Source organism: Salvelinus namaycush, chromosome 39 (genome assembly GCF_016432855.1).
Source record: "Salvelinus namaycush isolate Seneca chromosome 39, SaNama_1.0, whole genome shotgun sequence".
Lineage (NCBI taxonomy): Eukaryota > Metazoa > Chordata > Actinopteri > Salmoniformes > Salmonidae > Salvelinus > Salvelinus namaycush.
In genome coordinates, this window is record NC_052345.1 from 6,208,935 (window position 1) to 6,227,529 (window position 18,595).

Genomic DNA, 18,595 nt, shown 5'->3' on the forward strand with positions numbered 1-18,595 from the left:
ATAATCTGCATAATGTCTTGAGGCCAAGCAACTTTGACTGCCTTTTTATAATGCAAATACTGAATATCCTACTAGACTTAAATTAAATCAGATCATTATAACGCTGACAAATCAATTACTGGTGAAAAATCTATAAGTCGCGAGGAAAACAAATCAGCTCACAGAAGCTTAACAAGATCAATATGTATTGCGCATATGGGCAGCATGTACGCGCATATTGGCAGCATGCACGCGCTCGCCGCGCTGCTCGGCTCATGTCGGCGGATCTGTAGCCAATTAATTTTAATTAATGGAAAGAAAGAGAAACATGGTGCGCGCGGAGCTCAACCCCATATGCACTTGGCTTGGAAATATATCTTAACTAAATATGAAGTTTTTGAAAGAAGTGCCCTGAATAAATGTATAGGCAAATAAAACATAAACAAATTAAATAATGCCAAGTCTGAACTCTTACAAGCTAAATTACATTGACCCCAGCTGACCCATACGACAATATCTATCTTTAAAGAAATAATTAATGCTGTTTATGATTTTGTATAAGAAATACGTTTCTTTAAGACCGACATTTCTTCCACAGTGGAAGCTGTGATTTGACTGTGTCTACTACAAAGAGCTGACAGAGAGGGCCTATATTTCTCTCCAGCCAAACATGCGGTTACTGTTCCTTAGGCCTAATTCAAAAACTGAACACTTGTTACAGAAAGTGAATAGAAATTACAGCGACAACAACACATCCAATTGTATGGTTAAAGTAGGCTATTAAGTCCAATTAAAATAACGAAGGGCATTCATTAATTCATGGGACTTCGAAAAACACTTGCAAAGCTGAGAAGGCCGCGTCTGGAATCTGGACTTTTATGCGTGTAAGCACTTGCGTGTTGGTAAAATAATATTCATTGCGTGAATTATCCTATTAAAATTAAGTCAGAGATGCAATTAAAAAATGTACAATTCAACCTCAACCACAAGTATGGCATATAGGCTATACTGAGAAAAGAGCTAAGGCTCCGTGACCTATAGGCCCACTGCACGGCTATATAGGCTATAGTTAGGCATACAATAATAGTGGTAAAAGACTAAACAAAATAGAATATCAAGACGCACACTGAAAAAAATAAAAATAAATCAACGTTATAATAGTCATGCATGTTTAGAAGAGGTCGCCCTACAGTTTACTGCCTATGGGACCACCAGACAAAGGAAAAGAGTGAAACGAGTGCTGAGATTGTGACATTTAAGGCAATATTCAAATCTAAGTGTATAATAGGCCTACTGTCTGTCTGTAAGCTACTTCCGTCGAGCTTCAAGGGGCAAACAAGTTCGGTCCTGCCGGTCCTGCCCTGCACTTCTCAGTTGAAGGTGAAATTCGCACCGCTCCGTGAGCGCTCAAAGTTTTTCTCAGACGGCTACAGTGAAGTCCAAATATACACATCCAAATTCTTAATCAAAGTTTGCATGTTTTTTTAAGTAAATTAATAAAATAATATTTGTTCTGTTGTTATTTCATATGCATATAAGCAGCATAGGCCTGCTGTCATGAGGCTACGAAACTGATTCCAGTAAAACGGGCCAGTAAATTGCACTGTGACCTAATTTTAAGATTTTCATCTGAAATAAATCAAACAGTCACTCAGATTAGTAATTTCCATTTAGATAAATAGGCCTTCATATAATGCAATGACTTGTCAGCAACAAAACTGTTTCAAATGCATAAACACATTAGCCAAGCATATGATCCAAAATCGCTTCCTTGTGTGCCATATTTTTTATTTCTAAAATACTACATGTTGTATCAGTATATAATTGTTAAATGTAGCCTACAATACTTTATTCTCCAACCACTGTCAACACATATCTGAATTCCAAACCAACGGAGGGAAAGGCCTCAATGTTAGGCCTATATTAATAAATACCACCTTAAATTTACGCACAACGGCATTGCCATTTAATGTCTTGCCTTTGCCGTCCACAATAACCCCAAAAGGAACATCAAAACCAACCTCCCTCATGTAGGCCTATGTATTCACCCGTATTCTGACGTAAAGGTTTCTCGTTAAACAAGTAAATATCAACTAAAATAAAACAAGCAACCTTTACAAATGTACTCATCTGGCCTACACAGTCAGTTGTCAAAGGTCTATAAAGTCCTCATAGTTAAATGGCATATTTCTCCCTTCATTGTCTAGGCCTGTGAGGTTGCTTCAGTTGTGTGTCAAATTAAAGAAAACTACAGGCCGATAACATTCCCCATACTCGATTACATACACGGAATCTACAAGTATACGTGCTACAATTGTGACCTCAACACAATCCAATATTGAGGGAAAACGGGCATGCATTCCCCGCCGTCCTCCGAAATAATACACCTTTCCTTCTATCATTATCAACCTAAAAACTACATTTATCGATTGGAAATGTAAAACTATATTTCAACTAACTCTATACGGGCATTTTCATGTGACAACAGAACAGAAGCCTAAAGCTGAGAGCCCGGCTACAGCTGTCGTGTGGGTTGAATGACAAGCACAGTGACAGTCGCTCAAACACCTCCATAGCCACCACAACTATCGCAACAAAGTTAGAAAGATCGTTAATTTCCACGGAAAAGCACTCCACAACTAATACATTCAACGCTGGTTCTTTTTACATAGATGATATTGTTGTGTAATTGTTGTGTTTTTAAACAGCTATAGGACAGCATAACAGGCGACCAATGTAGACATAGCGCGAGCCCCATTCCCTCCTGAGCTCTTCTCTCCCCTCCTTTTGATATAAAATAGATTCAGGAGAAGCGCCATTTTCTCTTCTAACCATGTGTAATGAAACGCACAAGAAAGCCTGTTGGAGAGATGCCATCAAAGGGGAAGAGGGACAGAGAGCGGAGAGAAGCCGAACACACCATCTGAAACGAGCGGATAGCGAAAAGGTCCCTAAAACCAAATTATTGACAAGCGGCACCGTACATGGACAACGACAACATTAAAAACCAACAACATCCGGAGAGCTAAAGTGGAGACAGGATACCAAAGAAAAGTAGAGTTTTTACCTGTGTCAAGCAGTAAGGGGAGTACATGGTTATTTTAGAGTTCATAAAGTGGAATCTTATTCAAGTTGGGTAGAAGTTGGAAGTCCGCTGCATGCGGTACTGCATTGCAAAACGCTCCGCTGTGCCCCTCGCGCTCACTCTATGCCGTACCACTAACCCCGCCTCGAGAGCTGAAAGTGAAAGCCTACACAAACTTTGGGGGAAAGTTTGTGAACTCTTTCTGACACACACTCCCCCCTTCTCTCTCCCTCCATGTCCCTATCAAATATTCAGATGTAAATCGTCACGCTTTATAAAGATGTGATCATGTTGGAGTTGGATAGAGAAAAAATAAAACTTAAAACATCAACCAACATTGACCGCAATTATAACGTTGAAACAGCTACTAACCCTGATCGTGCCAACTGCCAAGTCCTTACTTGCCATCATGTTTTAAAGTTGTCAATTGGTATTTCACTGGCTGTTAAAGACAGGTTGGTCAAATTACAGGGTCCCTCACTCATCATAGTCATGCACATTACCCATTATTAGTGCATTTGAGTGTGTGTGTGTGTGTGTGTGTGTGTGTGTGTGTGTGTGTGTGTGTGTGTGTGTGTGTGTGTGTGTGTGTGTGTGTGTGTGTGTGTGTGTGTGTGTGACAGGCATTTGAACATCTTTCTCACACACATAGTAATATAAAGTGTAGCCACTCGAACAATAGGGTATAGACAGCACCACTCCAATCAAACAGGGGTGGCCAGCACTTACAAACTGCCCATCTCACAACTACCAGAGCCACTGAACATTACGTAAGCCTACCATTTTTTATTCTGGTAGTGGTTATATGTATGTACAGATGTAAGATCTTAATTCGACCTATATTGTCACAATACAAAATTATCAGGAACAAAAGAGTGATCAAATTAAGATCCTACATCTGTAAGTCACTTTGTATAAAAGCATCAGTGAAATATCCTATTACTGTATATATGTATAAGGGGACCTAACTACAGAACACCAAACCTCTTTAACCCCAGCCTTCTGTTATAGTCATCTACAGGCTAATAGAAAGACTGTTTAAGAGTCAGCCACAATTGGACTTGTGTTGTCTGAAGAGAACATAGTTCTGTTTTTAATCAATGACTGGCTGGGTGGCTGACTGACTGGCTTATCCTTAAACACCCTGGTCCATGTTCAGCTGGTTGATCATCTCGGGTCAACCTCACGTTCTGTATGTATAGCTGCAGGGAGCGAATATGATGCACACACACACACTGTCAATTACACTGCTTCTCCTGCATCCCGCCAATTCACCCTTGAGGTGAGATAGGAGAATGTGTTCAATTTGTATGTGTGTGTGTGTGTGTGTGTGTGTGTGTGTGTGTGTGTGTGTGTGTGTGTGTGTGTGTGTGTGTGTGTGTGTGTGTGTGTGTGTGTGTGTTTGGGAGCCGTTGAAGCCCAGTAGATTTACAAGACCTCAGCCCCATGCAGCACTGTGCATTAGGAATGCTATGCAGCCCCTACAGAGAACATGCACATATGCACGCACGCATTCATACACACACACACCTACACACACTATGCTACACCACACTGTGGCCAATTAAAGAGAGCAGAAGAGACAGAAATAAAGATTGAGAGAATCAGAGAGAGAAAAAGTGAGGGGAAATCAGAAAGAGGGGGATCCAATTCCAAATCCCCCTCTCCTCACCACACCCTGCGGCACAGGCCCAACAACTCCTAGTCTTTGTGCTCTGGCTCTCTCCCTCTCTCTGTCTCTCTCTCTCTCGCTCTCTCTTGCTCTCCATCTCTCCCTCTCCATCTCTCTCCCTGGCTCCCTATTCCTCTCTCTCTCTGGCTCTCACTCTTTCTCTCTCTCCTTGGCTGTCTCAATCCCCCTCTCTGGCGGTGACCCAAATGACACCCTATTCCCTATATAGTGCACTACTTTAGACCAGGGCCCATAGCGTTCTGGACAAAAGTAGTTCACTGTGTAGGGGATAGGTTGCCATTTGGGACGCAAGCCATCTCTGTATTCATCACAGGTTGTTGTCTTAACAGACCCTCTCACCACAACCACTAACAACCCAGGAGTTCTAGAGCCCCAAAACGAAGGGAATTCTGAATTCTGATTCCATTCTCCCCACAATGCAAACTCCCACACACACACACAGACATAAACACAAACTCCCATGCATCAAACAACCCATTTTCACCGTTAGTAAGTTACCTCAAACTCCCAAACCCACAGGCTAAATCTGCCATTAAAAAGCACATGGGAAAACCATATGTCATCTAACGATATTTAGGGCCTCACGGTTGGTGTGTGTGTGTGTTAGGGCCTCGCGGTTGGTGTGTGTGTGTGTTAGGGCCTTGCCGTTTCTTCTTTCTACACACTGAAGGAGTACGGCAGTATGCATACTTGCTGTTTACCATCGCCTGTGGCTTGGCTATTACATACTGGAAAGTGATGTAGCATATTGATTAAATCATTAGCACGCTCAATGTGCCAGACAGGTGTCTGGAGTCAGAGACCTTCAGAAAGAAAAGCAGAGGGGATGTAGCGAGGACAAAAACAGTAATGTCTCTGTTACTGTGCAGAGACATTACACATGTAGACATGTAGAATAGTCCCAGGTATGTACATGTGAATATACAAGGCTCAGACTCAAAGTAAAGAAGTAACAGAAGGGAAAACAGTGTACAGTACTGTGAATAGTAAGTAGGATATGTGTATAAATGAAATATGAATATGTGCATTATATATTTTGAATGCTGAACATGTTGTGGACGTTTTCACTCCATGATGCAATGGCCATAACATGGAATGACCTGACATATTTTGATATATTTATATTTGGATAAATATTCATTAATATTTTGATAAATATATATATTCTGGGCCCTGGTAAAGAAAAACCTATAGTGGCAGTTGTAGTGAAGGTAACAGGTAGTAGGGAGATATAGTGTGTGTGTGTGTGTGTGTGTGTGTGTGTGTGTGTGTGTGTGTGTGTGTGTGTGTGTGTGTGTGTGTGTGTGTGTGTGTGTGTGTGTGTGTGTGTGTGTGTGTGTGTGTGTGTGTGTGTGTGTGTGTGTGTGTGTGTACGTACCCTGTAGGAATCAGACACGAGGAAACACTCGGGCATCCCGGGGCCTCTGGAAGGGTCTTCATTCACCAGGTACGTGTCAGTGGCCTGAAACGCAATAATTCATTCATTCATTGTTGATTGGATTTATATACATAACACAACATAACAACACACACATCACATTTGAAGGCCTAAATTGCAGTGGTGTACTAGTGAATGACATTACAAGTAGTTTAAGCCTTATCGTTAAGCAGTCTGAATAATTCTGGGAAAAGCAGCTCCTGTTCCAGGATTTGGTACTATAGAGAACGCCTTTCTGTTTTACTACTGAAACATTCTGTTCCTCACATATTTCTTTTCTCCCATTTTGATTATAGATTAACAAATGAACATACAGAACACAAGAAACAATTAAAGAACAACCACAGAAGGATTATGAACAGGCAGTTCATTACTCTATTGTCCACCTTGCTCACCATGAGGTTGGCACCGATCAGAGCTTTGATTACATTTTAATATGATCCCCTACAACAGGGTTCCCAAACTCCGTCCTGCAATTTGTTTACATTTGAATGTTACCCCATAGACCCCCAAGACAAGACTAGAGATTGTTGCTTTCTTCAATAGAAAAGAAAACTACACCTGTATTAATTTCCAATTCCCACACGGAAATGACAGTTTGCATGCAAATAATTCAAGTCAAGTTTCAATACATCCTGTCTACATCTTGGATGGAGGCTGATATATCTTCTGTCTGGTAAGTGTACTAACTAGTCTGTATTCAGAGGGGACATGTACTAACTAGTCTGTATTCAGAGGGGACGTGCACAAACTAGTCTGTATTCAGAGGGGACGTGTACTAACTAGTCTGTATTCAGAGGGGAAGTGCACAAACTAGTCTGTATTCAGAGGGGAAGTGTAATAAGTAGTCTGTATTCAGAGGGGACGTGTACTAACTAGTCTGTATTCAGAGGGGAAGTGTACTAACTATTCTGTATTCAGAGGGGAAGTGTACTAACTATTCTGTATTCAGAGAAGCTTAATTTGTATTCTAAAGGAAGGGAAGGCTCTGGCAAGGGCCTGTTGCGTGTGTGTGTGTGTGTGTGTGTGTGTGTGTGTGTGTGTGTGTGTGTGTGTGTGTGTGTGTGTGTGTGTGTGTGTGTGTGTGTTGTGTCTGTGCTCCAGTATGTGTGTGTGAGATACAGCTCCATTTCCTTCCAGTTCTGCTGTGGTTGATTGGATCAGGCTAACCCACTCCACTCCACTTAGTTAAGCTGGAGCCCAAATCCCACAGCCAGGTAGCTAGCTGCACAGTTCTGTGAAATCCTATTTCAATTTCACAACTTTCCCGGATAGACCAGGAGAAAGAAACACACACATTGTTGCCAACCTGGCCGCCACCCCCACCCCCCTCCTTGTATATATCCACAGAAAAAGCCTACCTGGTAGACTGAGATTATATTTATATAATATAAGCACACGAGTGCAAACATAATCACTAACACATATATGCATTTGTACATGCCCTCTGACACCACACACACACACACACACACACACACACACACACACACACACACACACACACACACACACACACACACACACACACACACACACACACACACACACACACACACACACACACGTGCGCACCACTTGCAGTGCCGACACAAAGCCCATAATAAGAGCCAGACGTTGGCAGACCACACAACCCTGAGTTGTGGTGAAAACAAAGGCTATTCATATCCCTCCACTCGGAATGAACGCTCTCTCTCCTTCTCTCGCCTTTCCCTCTCTCCATTCCTCTCTCTATCCCACTCTCTCTCTCTCCTTCTCTCGCCTTTCCCTCTCTCCATTCCTCTCTCTATCCCACTCTCTCTCTCTCCTTCTTGCTAGGCGGCAGGTAGCCTACCAGTTGGGCCAGTAAACGAAAGGTTGCTGGTTCCAATCCCCGAGCCAACTAGGTAAAAAAATATTTCGATGTGCCCTTGAGCAAGGCACTTAACCCTAATTGTGCCTGTAAGTTCCTCTGCATAAGACCGTCTACTAACATGTAAATATTCTCTCCTACTTACATTTTTTGGAGGTATAATCTGTGCCCACAATGTTTTTTTTTATTTCTTGCGGCTTGTGTGATTTCTAATCATCTTTATTAGCACATAAACTTATTTTTACGGTGAGGCCCTCGTTTTTAATGTGGGCACACTGTTCTCATTGTTGAGAGAGAGGGGGAGAGAGAGGGAGAGGGAGTGAGAGCGGAGAACACTGAGCTGGGATAAGAAGGAGAGGGAGAAGGAGGGAGAGGCTGATAACTGATAACACAATGCATGATGGGAAAGGGATGCTGCCACCCAGTCCAGTGCCAGGACACGTGTTAGATAGCAGGTCTTATTGGCCTGTGCTCCTCATGGACCTTAGCCACGGCACCTGTGTGTGTGTGTGTGTTTGTGTGTGTCTGTGTGTGTGTGTGTGTGTGTGTGTGTGTGTGTGTGTGTGTGTGTGTGTGTGTGTGTGTGTCTGGGGGTCTGACTGTCTGAGCTGAAGCCCACTGTTAACACTGTAACCGGCCCCTAATGCATCACCAGGTGCACAGGCCCTCTGTGATTGGACGTCCCGGGCAGAGACAGTGTCAGTTGTTCTGATTGGCTAAGCCCGGACCCAAAATGCTACGTGTTGGCACTGGGCACATGGGCTGGTCCAATTGGCTGCTGGCTCGTTTACTGTTGTGTGTGTGTGTGTTTGCATGTGTGTGTGTGTGTGTGTGTGTGTGTGTGTGTGAGGATGCTACCAGGCCTGGTGAAAGATGGTGTTCTGCAGTTGGATGGAGAAAGCCCAGTTACAGAATAAGGATATTGAAGGATGGCTGAATGATCGCAACAGGAAAACCTTTCTCGTCCTTCTATTGGGGAACGCATGTAAACCTCGTCATTACACAGTAGAATAAAGGTGAAGCAATACCATGCTCTCCACCTGTTAAGGGAGGGACAACACAGACCCCACAATATACTGTCTCTCTCCACCTGTTAAGGGAGGGACAACACAGACCCCACAATATACTGTCTCCCTTTGTACTGAACCAACCCCCCTTCAGTTCTGTCCCAAATGTATCTCCTCTTATCAATGTTCATCCCTGAGCCATGTATGAATGATATATTGTACTGTATATACAGAACATATGCTTGGTCCATATGGCCAGCCCTGAGCGGAAATATCTCAAAGCACAGGCTAATTAACATTTTAGAGGGAAGAGACCAAGGCGTTGGAAACGGAGGCCTCATCCCAAATGGAACCCTACACCCTTTAAGGTGCACTTCTTCTGACCAGGACCCCTATGGACCCCGGTCACATGTAGTGCACTATAAAGTGAACAGGGTGCCTCTTGGGACGTAAACAGAGTCTCTGACCTGTTTGGAAGTGGATCACCAACACCAACCCAATGCAAATGTGTTAATTGAGACATTTTTTTTAACCATCTGATATCAAAGACGTACGTGAGACGGATATAGGATGGATGCTTTTGTGGGAAGATCCAATTGGTTAAATAAATCGCAATCCGGCTTGGTATAACTGACAAAAGAGAGATTCTTTGTGGGGATGTATTGTGGACCATATGGCCCAACTGGAGGTGAGATCTCCAAAAACCTGTACTGGAACACACTAATAACCACAATCACACACACCAATCACACACACACAATCTCTCTCTCACACACACACACACACACACACACACACACACACACACACACACACACACACACACACACACACACACACACACACACACACACACACACACACACACACACACACACACACACACACACACACACACACACACACACACACACACACTCTCTCTCTCTCTCACACACACACACACACACACACACTCTCTCTCTCACACACACACCTCCATTGAGCCTTGGGATTGATCCTCAGATAGTTCAGTTTAAAAGTGAATTATTGGAACCTTATCAGTAATTACACAAATGGCCACACACACACACACACACACACACACACACGTGCCCATGCACACACAGCCACAAACCCACACATCCTCTTCCATGTTCACACACATGCTGCCCAGCACAGTACACACCACACCTGATAGTTCATGCTGCTCTCCCAAACCAGTTATTCTGGCTGCAGAACAATCATCACAACTATCCAACCGTTGTCAGTTTCTCTCTTTTACAACCAGTAATTATTATCAGAATTATTGTTTTTATTTATTATTATGAATTTGGTGGCCGGGATATGCTGATGCCAAATAAACACACACAGAGCCATACGCGCGCGCACACACACACACGCTCGCACGCACGCACACATACACACACATACACACACACACACACACACACACACACACACACACACACACACACACACACACACACACACACACACACACACACACACACACACACACACACACACACACACACACAGCCGTATGCACAGACACCAATAAACCAAGGAAGCCAACCTGCATGAGATGGCAAGCACATCAAAGGCTGGGCCGAAACCGGTCTGTTCCAGTGTGTGTGTGTGTGTGTGTGGGGGGGGGGGGGGGGGGGGGGGGGGGTAGTGTATGAAAGGCATGTGAATCCCTGCCAGAGCCACCTCAGGGAGAAAACGTTGAAAAAAAATGATTTTTCACACCGCTATGTCAGGGGGGTGAGGAGGGAGGTAGGGAGGAGGAGGGAGTGAGGGAGTAAGGGAGGAGGAGGGAGGAGGAGGAGGAGGGAGGAGGAGGAGGGAAAAGGAGGGAGGAAGGGAGGAAGGCAGGAGGGAGGAAGGGAGGAGGTGGGAGTAAGGGAGGAGGAGGGAGGAAGCCAGGAGGGAGGAAGGGAGGAGGTGGGAGGAAGGGAGGAGGAGGGAGGAAGGGAGGAGGAGGAGGGAGGAAGGGAGGAGGAGGGAGGAAGGCAGGAGGGAGGAAGGGAGGAGGTGGGAGTAAGGGAGGAGGAGGGATGAAGGGAGGAGGAGGGAGGAGGAGGAGAAGAGAGAGGAAGGGAGGAGGAGAGAGAGGAAGGGAGGAGGAGAAGAGAGAGGAAGGGAGGAGGAGAGAGAGGAAGGGAGGAGGGAGGAAGGGAGGAGGTGGGAGTAAGGGAGGAGGAGGGATGAAGGGAGGAGGAGGGAGGAGGAGGAGGAGGGAGGAAGGGAGGAGGAGGGAGGGATGAGGACAAAAGAAAAACAGAGAAAGAGGAGGGAGGAGGGGGTGAGTATTGGTTGTGTGTGTGTGTGTGTGTGTGTGTGTGGTTCTGGAATGGATATGGGGCCTGTGCTAATTATTTCAGTTCACTTTTAGGGGGTTTAACATTAGTTTAATGGGTTCAGATGTTGAAGCCAAGACAGAGTGGTGCTGAATGTTGTTTTCTGCTTAATAGCATAGCAGGTTTACACAACAGTAAACTGTGGTTAGAGCAATATGTAGTACACCCATTCTGTAGGTGTGTAGAAACTCCTTTAGAAAATATCTGACTTCACTTTCGTGTCAATTCATTATGTGTGTGTGTGTGTGTACACGTTTACTATACTTGTGAGTACCAGAAGTCCTCAAAAGAATAGTAAACCACCTACATTTCTGAGAAGTGACGACATTTTGCCAGTCGTCACTTGTAAAAAAAAATGTGGGTTAGGATTAGGGTTTGAGTAAGAATTAGGGTTAGGAGTTAAGGTTAGGTTAGGTTTAGGGGATAAGGTTAACGTTTTGAATGGGAATCAATTGTTGGTCCACACAAGTATAGTAAGACATAGCTATGTGTGTGTGTGTGTGTGTGTGTGTGTGTGTGTGTGTGTGTGTGTGTGTGTGTGTGTGTGTGTGTGTGTGTGTGTGTGTGTGTGTGTGTGTGTGTGTGTGTGTGTGTGTGTGTGTGTGTGTGTGTGTGTGTGCATACGTGGATGTGTGTTGTGTGGCCACGACAAGTACCGTTACCCATAACCAGTGTGAGTGGTGTGGGTGACTGACAGTATGTGGGTGGCTGAATGAATAAAGCATTGACAATGGAGCCCAGGCCCAGGCCAGCAATTACCCTGACTAACTGACTGACAGACATAGGGTAAAAAATCCCTCACATACTAAGAGTTCAAGGCAGACAGGACAGGGTGAACAAGTTCATACAGAACTGCATGGCAGCAGGACAGACTTACTGTACACCACCACGCCCCAGAGACGCACTATAAACCTGGCATGGTGACAAATATTAGACAAGACAGGTAGCTAGGTGTAGGGTGAAGTTCCCCCGGCCTAGACGCTGATCTTAGATCAGTTTAGCGTCTCCACCACTAATGGTTAAGGTTAGGATTGGGGGGAAAGCTGATCCTAGATTTGTCCCTAGGGGAAACGTCACCACGGAACAAATAGCTAACTTCTAGCACAGGGCTGTATTGTATCAATAAAGATGCATTGTATTTATACTAGGTCTGTATCGAGTACCACAGTATGAGTCATAATAGCCATAAAACCTGGCTACATTTCTTTAAATGGGCAATTCTGTGAATTGTCTTGTGCAAGTTTTAAATTGACACAGTAACTGTTAGCAAAGGTGTCACCTAGAGATGATGTGCAGGAGCTTGCAGGGATTGGTAGTTTTCCTTGATGTCGACTTTGATGCTAATTAGCATTTTCTAATCTGAGAGTAAATAGAGACGAATATATTGATAAAAGTCACCTTGTCTGAGAGAGATTTACATGGTTATCAAAATGTCACGCCAGGGTAAGTCTACACAAAATACAGCCCTTATTTTAAGTGTTTATAAAGTCTCTTATGGGAAAAATTTATGGTGGGAAAAGGATTGGAACCATTTCCCTGTTTGACCGCTAAGTTTAATGGGTATTATGACACCTCTAATGTGGGGCTCTATAGTATCAATAAAGATATATTGTATCTATACCAGGGCTGTATTGTATCAATACAGATATATTGTATTTATACCAGGGCTGTATTGTAGCAATAAAGATATATTGTATTTATACCAGGCTGTATTGTAGCAATAAAGATATATTGTATTTATACCAGGCTGTATTGTATCAATACAGATATATTGTATTTATACCAGGGCTGTATTGTAGCAATAAAGATATATTGTATTTATACCAGGCTGTATTGTAGCAATAAAGATATATTGTATTTATACCAGGCTGTATTGTATCAATAAAGATATATTGTATCTATACCAGGGCTGTATTGTATCAATACAGATATATTGTATTTATACCAGGGCTGTATTGTATCAATAAAGACATTGTATTTATACCAGGGCTGTATTGTATTGAATAAAGATAAATTGTATTTATACCAGGGCTGTATTGTATCAATAAAGATATATTGTCTCTATACCAGGGCTGTATTGTATCAATAAAGATATATTGTCTCTATACCAGGGCTGTATTGTATCAGTAAATATATATTGTATTTATACCAGGACTGTATTGTATCAATAAAGATATATTGTATTTATACCAGGGCTGTATTGTATCAATACAGATATATTGTATCTATACCAGGGCTATATTGTATCAATAAAGATATATTGTATCTATACCAGGGCTGTATTGTATCAGTAAATATATATTGTATTTATACCAGGACTGTATTGTATCAGTAAATATATATTGTATTTATACCAGGACTGTATTGTATCAATACAGATATATTGTATTTATACCAGGCTGTATTGTATCAATAAATATATATTGTATTTATACCAGGCTGTATTGTATCAATAAATATATATTGTATTTATACCAGGCTGTATTGTATCAATAAAGATATATTGTAGCTGTGTTTCATCCCAGGAAGCTGTTCCTTTCTTTCTGTCCTTGTTCCCTTCACATGTCTCCAACTTCAGCCCAGCACAGGTGTGTAAGTGGGCTGGAACAAAACCCTGCATAACCCACCCAATATACTATATCTCCAGCACCATGTATTGAGGGAGATCCCTATAGGCCAACACTATATATTTAGTTACACAGTAGTGAGGGAGATCCCTATAGGCCAACACTATATATTTAGTTACACAGTAGTGAGGGAGATCCCTATAGGCCAACACTATACACCTAGTTACACAGTAGTGAGGGAGATCCCTATAGGCCAACACTATACACCTAGTTACACAGTAGTGAGGGAGATCCCTATAGACCAACACTATACACCTAGTTACACAGTAGTGAGGGAGATCCTATAGGCCAACACTATATATTTAGTTACACAGTAGTGAGGGAGATCCCTATAGGCCAACACTATACACCTAGTTACACAGTAGTGAGGGAGATCCTATAGGCCAACACTATATATTTAGTTACACAGTAGTGAGGGAGATCCCTATAGGCCAACACTATATATTTAGTTACACAGTAGTGTGGGAGATCCCTATAGGCCAACACTATATACCTAGTTACACAGTAGTGAGGGAGATCCCTATAGGCCAACACTATATATTTAGTTACACAGTAGAAGGGTGGTATTAATGTATGTAACACATTAACTCTGTCCCTACAGGTCTTTCTTTACCAAGATACTCTTACTAGTGAAACCACACTCTCTAACAACGTGAAACCACACTGTGGTAACTTACTAGTGAAACCACACTCTCTAACAACGTGAATCCACACAGTGGTAACTTACTAGTGAAACCACACTCTCTAACAACGTGAAACCACACTGTGGTAACTTACTAGTGAAACCACACTCTCTAACAACGTGAAACCACACTGTGGTAACTTACTAGTGAAACCACACTCTACAACAACGTGAAACCACACTGTGGTAACTTACTAGTGAAACCACACTCTCTAACAACGTGAAACCACACTGTGGTAACTTACTAGTGAAACCACACTCTCTAACAACGTGAAACCACACTGTGGTAACTTACTAGTGAAACCACACTCTCTAACAACGTGAAACCACACTGTGGTAACTTACTAGTGAAACCACACTCTCTAACAACGTGAAACCACACTGTGGTAACTTACTAGTGAAACCACACTCTCTAACAACGTGAAACCACACTGTGGTAACTTACTAGTGAAACCACACTCTCTAACAACGTGAAACCACACTGTGGTAACTTACTAGTGAAACCACACTCTCTAACAACGTGAAACCACACTGTGGTAACTTACTAGTGAAACCACACTCTCTAACAACGTGAAACCACACTGTGGTAACTTACTAGTGAAACCACACTCTCTAACAACGTGAAACCACACTGTGGTAACTTACTAGTGAAACCACACTCTCTAACAACGTGAAACCACACTGTGGTAACTTACTAGTGAAACCACACTCTCTAACAACGTGAAACCACACTGTGGTAACTTACTAGTGAAACCACACTCTCTAACAACGTGAAACCACACTGTGGTAACTTACTAGTGAAACCACACTCTCTAACAACGTGAAACCACACTGTGGTAACTTACTAGTGAAACCACACTCTCTAACAACGTGAAACCACACTGTGGTAACTTACTAGTGAAACCACACTCTCTAACAACGTGAAACCACACTGTGGTAACTTACTAGTGAAACCACACTCTCTAACAACGTGAAACCACACTGTGGTAACTTACTAGTGAAACCACACTCTCTAACAACGTGAAACCACACTGTGGTAACTTACTAGTGAAACCACACTCTCTAACAACGTGAAACCACACTGTGGTAACTTACTAGTGAAACCACACTCTCTAACAACGTGAAACCACACTGTGGTAACTTACTAGTGAAACCACACTCTCTAACAACGTGAAACCACACTGTGGTAACTTACTAGTGAAACCACACTCTCTAACAACGTGAAACCACACTGTGGTAACTTACTAGTGAAACCACACTCTCTAACAACGTGAAACCACACTGTGGTAACTTACTAGTGAAACCACACTCTCTAACAACGTGAAACCACACTGTGGTAACTTACTAGTGAAACCACACTCTCTAACAACGTGAAACCACACTGTGGTAACTTACTAGTGAAACCACACTCTCTAACAACGTGAAACCACACTGTGGTAACTTACTAGTGAAACCACACTCTCTAACAACGTGAAACCACACTGTGGTAACTTACTAGTGAAACCACACTCTCTAACAACGTGAAACCACACTGTGGTAACTTACTAGTGAAACCACACTATCTAACAACGTGAAACCACACTGTGGTAACTTACTAGTGAAACCACACTCTCTAACAACGTGAAACCACACTGTGGTAACTTACTAGTGAAACCACACTCTCTAACAACGTGAAACCACACTGTGGTAACTTACTAGTGAAACCACACTCTCTAACAACGTGAAACCACACTGTGGTAACTTACTAGTGAAACCACACTCTCTAACAACGTAAAACCACACTGTGGTAACTTACTAGTGAAACCACACTGTGGTATGTGCACTCAACAATAATGTTCCTCCTGGTTACAATAACCTCATTGTTTCCCACAATAGGCTGATCGTGGGGAGTAATTTGCTTCTGAGCTCTAACACAGGGAGAGTTTACCACAACGCATTAGATTACAAAACACAAGCGTTTCAATGGGGCATATAATGGTAACACACGTTTCAATGGGGCATATAACGGTAACACACGGTGAGCCCATAGAAATAGAATCCAGATATTCAAATCAGTCAAATGTCATGGTGATGATGTGATGTCGAGGTTTACGCCCCCTTGCCAACTCACCAATTACAATACTGCACTTGACAGACGAGGCAGCTCAAAGTCCAAATCGGAGACTAATAATAACCACAATATAGACTACAGGAAAGCTTGTCAATGCTGTTAATTATGTTTTGTGTTGTATTACCGTGCTCATTGATGCATGAACTAACCATTTGTTAGGATCAACTTTTCTATCTCTCAGGAACTTATTTTTACATCCCTGGCCTTCTATAGCAGGGTTTCCCAACTCTGTCATCGGAACCCCGAGGGTGTACTTTTGGGGTCTCGAGGACCGAGTTTGAGAAATGCTGCTCTACAGTATTTACTAAGTCACCTATAACGTAGGGCTGGCACAATTACCATATGGTTATGGACGAAGACCCTCATGAAAGTAAAATAACCGTCATAACCGTTTTTAAAAGTAAAACGTTTTGTGTGGAACGAACAGCTGACTGAAGACGGGAAGGCCGGGCATTCATGCAGTTGAGTCTGTTTTGGGCTTAACATGGACTCTTAACGACATGATGAAACTTTGTTGCTCCTTGCTGGAACAAGCAAACGAGTCGGTTGCCTAGGCAACGGCCTCCACAATGCAGCAGCAGCACATAGAAACACAATGAATAGATCAGGCTTGGAACCTCTAACACTGGCAATTTGACTGTTAAACTCATGGGTACACTGAATAATTTCTATGGTAATGTAGAATGTTCAATCACATTATGTTAACTGATGTGGCTCATGTAATGGAGTGTATTTTTTGTAATTTCAGTTGAGTTGAATCAACAAATTACACCGCATATTTTAGCACAGATATTTACTTCCTGTTTTGCTTCTATTTGCTCCTATGGGGCTATGTGAACGGTTATTACGGTGACAAAGGTCATTTGGCTGGCCAATTACCATCATCCAAAATGCCATGACTGTCACAGCCCTACAGTATAACGTGTTAATGGATCATATTAGGTTTGTATGTTTGAGAGTCAGTGATGTGAGATTCCGTGAGTGCAGATGAGAGCCAGTCAGACTGACGGGCTGTGTAGATTGAATGATGATTGCTGCTGAACGGCCAAATCACATCAGACCCACACCACACCCCCTATCAAGCAGTACATTTCAGAGGTGGGTGTTTGCCTCAGAAAGCAGGCTTCAAGAGAAGGCCTAGGACTACACTAATATAACTCCTAATGTGACTGGAGTGTAGCTTACAGTATATTATTACTGATGCTGCCTGAATAATACACAGAAAATGCCTTTTTTTAAATTAATGGTAACTATGGACTTAAAATATATTATTATTAGTGACCTATTGAATAATAATGACTTTTCTATATACACTGAGTGTATACAAAACAGACAATACATTTAAAAACTAAACAGAACTATCAAAAGTGTAACGCATCTGTCCCTTTACATATTAAATAATATATTAACGAAGAGTTATGATACAGAGATTACAATGGTAATCCAATGCGGTTAGGAACAGTCAGAGTTAAGGAGAGGAACACCTTCCTAATATTGAGTTGCACCCCCTTTTGCCCCCAGAACAACCTCAATTTGTTGGGGCATGGACTCTACAAGGTGTCAAAAGCATTCCACAGGGATGCTGGCCCATGTTGACTCCAATCCTTCCCACAGTTGTGTCAAATTGTCTGGATGTCCTTTGGGTGGTGGACCATTCTTGATACACACAGGAAACTGTTGAGTGTGAAAACCCCAGCAGAGTTGCAGTTCTTGACACACTCAAACCGGTGCGCCTGGCACCTGCTACCATACAGTATCCCGTTCAAAGACACTTAAA

At 42.7% G+C, this 18,595-nt stretch overlaps 1 protein-coding gene across 4 annotated transcripts in view; it reads right to left on the reverse strand.

Moving 5' to 3' along the window:
- The window catches only part of LOC120032856 (nuclear factor 1-like), a 59,964-nt gene that overhangs the window by 38,632 nt on the left and 2,737 nt on the right, over positions 1 to 18,595 (reverse strand). For 3 of the 4 annotated variants that reach the window (XM_038979066.1, XM_038979062.1, XM_038979067.1), the window contains exon 2: positions 6,136 to 6,219. In XM_038979066.1, coding sequence (XP_038834994.1) covers positions 6,136 to 6,219 — 84 coding nt within the window. Of the gene's footprint in view, positions 1 to 3,046; positions 3,169 to 6,135; positions 6,220 to 18,595 lie in introns of those variants that run through there. The other variant, XM_038979063.1, reaches the window with a different exon arrangement.